This window comes from Larimichthys crocea, chromosome XXIII (genome assembly GCF_000972845.2).
Source record: "Larimichthys crocea isolate SSNF chromosome XXIII, L_crocea_2.0, whole genome shotgun sequence".
NCBI lineage: Eukaryota > Metazoa > Chordata > Actinopteri > Sciaenidae > Larimichthys > Larimichthys crocea.
In genome coordinates this window covers 14,968,164-14,974,164 of record NC_040033.1, presented here as the reverse complement: position 1 = coordinate 14,974,164, position 6,001 = coordinate 14,968,164, and the positions used below count along the sequence as shown (strand labels likewise).

Sequence of the window (6,001 nt, the reverse complement as noted above, 5' to 3'; positions counted from 1 at the left end):
AAAAAAAAAAGAACTCTGAGAGTAAAAATGATGCATTGTAAATATGATTTAAGATGCATTGCATGCTTTTCAGGGAAACTTAGCCCCATGTTGAAGCATGCTTTCCCTTTCTCTTGTCTTCTCCTCAGCCCTATTTTGCTCAAAGCCATGTTTACAAAAACGGTGAAAGCAGGCAGTGTTCTGCTTTAAGATTCACTGACATGCCAGCTTACATGCCATATTTGTACAAACTTATTTTTAACAGCAGATCTTCAAAATGTTTAGAACATATAATTTTTGGTTAGAGGGTAAAGCATAATGCCTTTTAGTATGGCTTATTTTCTGTGCATGATGCCTTAAAATGTGTAAGGAAAAAAATGACACAAACAGAAAAAATCTTTTATTAAAAAAAAAAAAAAAAAAAAATCTCTTGTGGAGTTTGCTTTCATCATTTTACACACACACACAGGACAAACCACAGAGCCACGTTGCATTGCAGAGGATTGCATTGAAGTGGAAAGTGGCTCGATGTCGCTCTCTGCTGCACGGAGGTAGTTTATACCACTGCAATGCACCAATATGTGTCCCGGAACCTTGTGTCTTTGTTTTTGTTTCTGTAGGGGAACCAGAAACAGCAATGAGTGCAGTCTGTTGTTTTAAGACGTTTTAGTCAACCTTACAGCTCACTTTGTCGACATTTTTACGAGTTAAAGCTTCATGAATTAGTGTTAGCAATGGCGCTCAGACATTTTCGGACTTTGACACCGATTTTAAGTGCTGCGTACCAAAGAAAAACTATCAGCCTGTCGATAAAAGCGAGTTTAACGCCAGTCAAATGCTGCAGCACCACAACGAGAGGCGAAGACGCAGGAGCCGGTATGTGTGCACACATGCAGTAACACGGTAATACCTGCAGGGGGCAGCACAGGCTGCCACACTGTCAGCACAGGCAACACACCTGTACTGCGTCACGCTCTTAATTAAAGCAAGGCATCATCAATAAAATCATTTAGAGTCAACACAGAACACACGAAAAGCTCATGGAATAAAGCCAATAAACATTTCCACTGTCGACATGGAAGGTTAACAACTTTCCAGTCCCCCCTCACAGTCTAACAGAGCGAGCACAGGTGTGATTAATCGCCTTAAACAAAGGCTCGGTGCAATTAAAGAGAGCCAGCATGCACACTATCATTGCTTTGAAAGTGTTCAACCTAAATGGTATGCGGCCACTAATTAATGTATTAGCCTCACCTGTGGTTTTCCAGTTATTATATGCAAATGTTTTCTGTGAAGAGTGACTCTGCTATTCCTAATTGTTTTTACAATTTCTAAATGTGTTGTTAAATAATTAAGCCTCTCTTAAAAACACTCAAATGAGATCCTAATTTCTAATTTGCCTTGCCCTGCTGGCTCACTGCATGTTGTGCACAATCAAAGTCCTGAAATGGAAAACAACCCTACAACACAGGTAGTTAAAACGTGGTTCCACTCCCACAGACTGTGTGATAATTTGTTTGGGCTGCCTGAGACAAATTGCCCTTTTTTTTTTCTCACTTCACTGGGTTTTGTTTAGCAGTCCCTTCTCTCTAGAATAGCCCATGTGAGTGAGGTTAATGCATCCAGTAGCTTTGTTTTCCTTGCTGTGCAGTCGCCTCTGGTTGCGGCTGACAGCAGGATTCTCTGGGATGACCCCAACAATGTCAGGTCAACTGCCTGCTGCAACCTCAAGCCACAATCCCTGGCATACACACACACACTCATAAACACAAACTGAGACAGAGCGAGAGCCAAAGCCCTCACCTCAGCCCGGACCATCTCTTTCATTGTTTCACTCTTTCTGTTATCACGTCCGTCCACATAAAACCATTTTTTACATTCCTGTAGGCTTTAAGGTGTCTGAGTCGGCCTCTCTCTCTCTAAGTGCTGTGGTCCATATTGGTTTGTGTCTGTGCATCTTCTATCATTCTCTGTCATTAGCTGTGGGACAGACTGTGGTCACAGAGCGCAGGGGGTCCGTGGTTACCGTGGGGATAAACCGACCCGAGGTGCGTAATGCGGTGAACCAGGAGACAGCGAGGCGTCTGCATGAAGAGCTGGAGGCCTTCGACACTGACCCAGACTTGAACGTGGCTGTCCTGTATGGGAGAGGTAAGAGATAGAATGGACGGATGAAAATTTACTTTTCAGTTCACTGCCTGCTCATTTGTGCTACATTCAGGCAGACAGACTACGGAGTGTGAGCCTGGTTTCAGTCTTGGGTGGGGGTTTTACTTACAGGGCAACCACCCATTCTCTGCATTTATCCTCCCCTCATTTTTTCAGCTTTACAACTAATCATAGATTTTTTTTCATAAAACTCTGACAGCCATTACACCATAAAGAAATAGTTCCACCTTTTTAGGAATTATGCCTACTTGCTTTCCTGCAGAGTGTCAGATGACAAGAATAATACCATTCTTATGGCTGTAAGATAAATTTGTAGCTACTGCCAGCAGCCAGTTAGCTTGGCGTTCCCCAAAGACTGGAAACAGTGGGAAACCACTATCGTCTTTGCCCTCCACTCTGTGCAAAGGTAACAAAATCCACCTACCAGTACCTGTAAGCCTCACTAATTAACACGTTATATCTTGTGTAAAAGCAGCATGCAGTTTCCTGACCAGGAGCAGTACAAGACTAATATTTTAGCTTTATACTTACTTTATACTTGTTTTCATCCAACTCGGCAAGAAACTGAAGTTTCTGAAGTTCATTTTCCAAACTTTGAAACTATCCCTTTAAATAGAAAATCAGGGAATTGGAGGGATTCTCTTGGCAAGTTTGGGAATGTAGGCACTTTTACAAAAGTGTCATTTTATATGAGCATGTCATGATGTATTTTACAACTTCTTAACTTCATGGTTTAAGAAGTTAAGGAAAGCAGACTCTTAGCCTTTTTTATTAATAATTTGTATGATCTGAAAAATCGTTCCAAACCAGAAAGGGAGCACCTTCTGGGTCTCTAATGCAGTTATGGAAAGTCATAGGATAGTCATTAAAATTCTTTAATGGTTTCACTCCAACTTCTTTTCATCCTTCCTCAGCCCCTCACCTCTTCCTCTCCTATGTCCTCAGCACTTGACCCACCTTCTCTCGATCGCCTTCTTCCTCTGCATCTTTTTTCCAGCCTTCGCTCACTGGACTCTTTAGATCCAGCTGACATACTGAGGTGACCAGACTAGTGCGCACACACAGAAAAAACACACACACACAAACACCTGTGAGGTGGCCTGCACTGTGTCAGCAGCCCAAAGCCAGAATTATGCCACGACTCCTAATACCTCTAAAAATAATCATCGCACACACTGAATGAACTCCTTCCCTCAGTGGAAATAATGTCTTCAACCTGGATCAACCTGTCGGCTGTTTAAAGTGCACTGTGGCCTCAAGAGACAAGCATATACTTTGTTTGGTACTTCAGAGGTTGGAGTCTCTCCGGATGACGGCTGTTGAGTGCCACTAGTCTCAGCTGTGAACAGAAAACAGTGTGTGTGTGTTAAAAAGTAATTAGCAATGAGCAGCACAGTAGGTCGTTCTGGCTAAAGTGTGACTTCTGTGATTCCCACAATGTCTGTAATGTGTTTTTAATCGTCCCACCACACATTCCTGTCAGCAGGTTGTCCTGTGTTGCAGCTCCACTGTAACAAGAAGACTGACCTTCAGTGGTGATTAGCAGTCTGTCTGTGTTATGAGATGACAAGCAGTTTGAATGTAGTGTTTCTGAAAACATAAGGAATCCATTTTGTTCAAATTAGCGCCAACACGATCACTCTCTCAGCTCTCATTTTTCAGTCTCTGTTTTTTTTTTTAACTTGGAAAATTAAAAGTAATTGCTTTCTGCAGGTTTTGAGTATTCTGGCACATATTTGGAGTGTCTGGGATTCAGATTTCTGTGGGCGTTGTGGTCAGGTACAATCTATATGTCAACCCAACTGCGTCACTCCAGGTACGTGTTCAGGCCACCTGAGATGAAGCCACTTTTAGAGACCGTAAAACCTCACTAGTCCTGTAAAAACGTAGCATTTTTTGACATGGTCATCAAGTGACAAACATGTTTCCTTACTAACCTGAAGAGGTGTCTATATAGCTTTGGTTTTATTTTGTTTATTTGAGAAATCCACTCAAAATGAATGTGAATGGAATTTGGTTTGTGGTTTACATACATGACAAACGTCATCAGCAGCATGTTTTCTTAAAAAAAAGAGATCAGTTAGTGTTCCAGTTCATCACAAAAGCGTTGAATGGGCTGAGGTCAAGTCTGTGTGCTGATGGGTCAAGTCCTTCTACACAATACCTGTCTTATACAGCGGACACTTCATAACAGAAACCTTAACCGGTGTTACTCCTAACATCAACGAGGGCTCTGTTCTGTTCACGTGCACCGATACGTCATAACAGTGGACCAGTGAGGCAGCACGCACAGTAACACAGCAAACCTTACTGTGACATGTCAATGTGTGTTCAGTGAAAAAGACCTGTTGTCGTATTGGAAGAGGAAAGTGTCTTTAAGTGTTTGGCTTGGCTTAGACAGTGGCTCCTAACCTTTTTGCTGTGTATCCCCTTAAAATTGTGCAGTGTTTAATTATGGCTCTGCATGTCTATCATTTTTTTTACCAGGTTAACCAAACACATATTTTTTTTTCTTCAAGTACTTAAAATTTCCAGTAAGTCACAAAAACCCCTAAAACTCATGAAGTTTAGTACATGGTGCTTCTTTTCTTTAGTACCACCCTGTTAATCATCCTGCCACACCTCGGATTCATCTTCCGACCCACGGAGGGCGGATATGGCTGTCTGCATACTTTTGATCATATCATATACTTATAAATGTGTTTTCTTCTTTTCTTTTTATTGCTCATCTCTCATATCAGTAAACCTGGTATCACTGGAATGTCCAACAGTTCATTGCACAAATTACAAGTGAATACAACGTCTGTCTGTGTGTTTATTTGACCTTTTATTTAACTAGATAATTCAGTTGAGAACCAGTTCTCAATTACAATGACCACCTGGCCATGAGGCAGCAACAGGAGGCAAGACTTTGGCCTCTCTGTTCACTAACAAACCTCCTAAGAGTCTAAATAATGGTTTACCATGCTCCATGACTGTACCAGCTTTACATAGCGTCTGCTCTTTTTTTTTTTTCCTATAAGGACAAAGGGCTTTGGGGAGCTCCGTCACATCGCTGCTCCCATAAACAGCATGACGCACTGTTTTTCTATAATTGCCCTGCGCTGACCCACAGCTGTAATCAAAGCTCCCAGTTGATGGGTGTTGCTGGCACATGTGTTCATTATAATCATTTTCATTACAGTTACATTAAGGAGAGAGGAGGATTTTATGAGTCCCTGCCTGAGCCTGTGACATAGTGTTTGTAGGCCCCTTGGGTAATGTTGTAATTACCACATGAATCCAACGGAAGAGGCTGTGGTTTGAGTATGTTAGTCTTCCATTAATGAGGATATTGTGTGTGTGCATATATATATATTTGTGTGTGTGTGTGTGAGCACATGCATGATCTGTGACTGTATTGGATTTGGGCTCTTTAGGGAAGAGAAGCATTTGTGTGCCAGCCAGCCCAAAGCAAGCTGCTATCCAAATTGCAGCCCTCGGACTCCAGCTCAACTTGTTGTTTTTTTCATCCTCATCATTTTCCCTTCCTCTCTGACTTTCCAGCTGCCATACTTTGTAATTTTGTGGTCTCCTCCAGGAGGGAATTTCTGCGCTGGTTATGATCTGAAAGAGCTGGCCAATCACACAGCCTCCCTCAAATTGGAGCAAGATGTCACCAAGGGTCCCGGTCCGATGGTGAGCGCTGTTTGGGCTGTGTGTGTGTGCGTGCTAGCAAGGGTTATATCTATATTTCCTCGTAATCTTGATGGAGGGCTAAAGGTTTCCACAAAAATATAAAACCAGAAGATGTGGTCTGTCGTGATTGTGAATATTTTTAAGGCTTTGGGAAGACAGGTAGTGGTGAAGATTT

At 42.2% G+C, this 6,001-nt stretch overlaps 1 protein-coding gene across 5 annotated transcripts in view; it reads left to right on the top strand.

Annotated features, from left to right (window-relative positions):
- The first annotated feature begins 154 nt into the window (after positions 1 to 154).
- Positions 155 to 6,001, top strand: part of zgc:101569 (probable enoyl-CoA hydratase) — a 47,009-nt gene continuing 41,162 nt past the window's right edge. For 3 of the 5 annotated variants that reach the window (XR_003461580.1, XM_019253070.2, XM_010741621.3), the window contains exons 1-3: positions 155 to 855; positions 1,960 to 2,130; positions 5,729 to 5,826. Coding sequence is in view for 4 of the 5 variants with exons in the window: in XM_019253070.2 (XP_019108615.1) it covers positions 714 to 855; positions 1,960 to 2,130; positions 5,729 to 5,826 (411 nt within the window). In the remaining variant the exon portion in view is untranslated. Of the gene's footprint in view, positions 856 to 887; positions 1,201 to 1,959; positions 2,131 to 5,728; positions 5,827 to 6,001 lie in introns of those variants that run through there. The other 2 variants (XM_027274284.1, XM_027274285.1) reach the window with 2 other exon arrangements.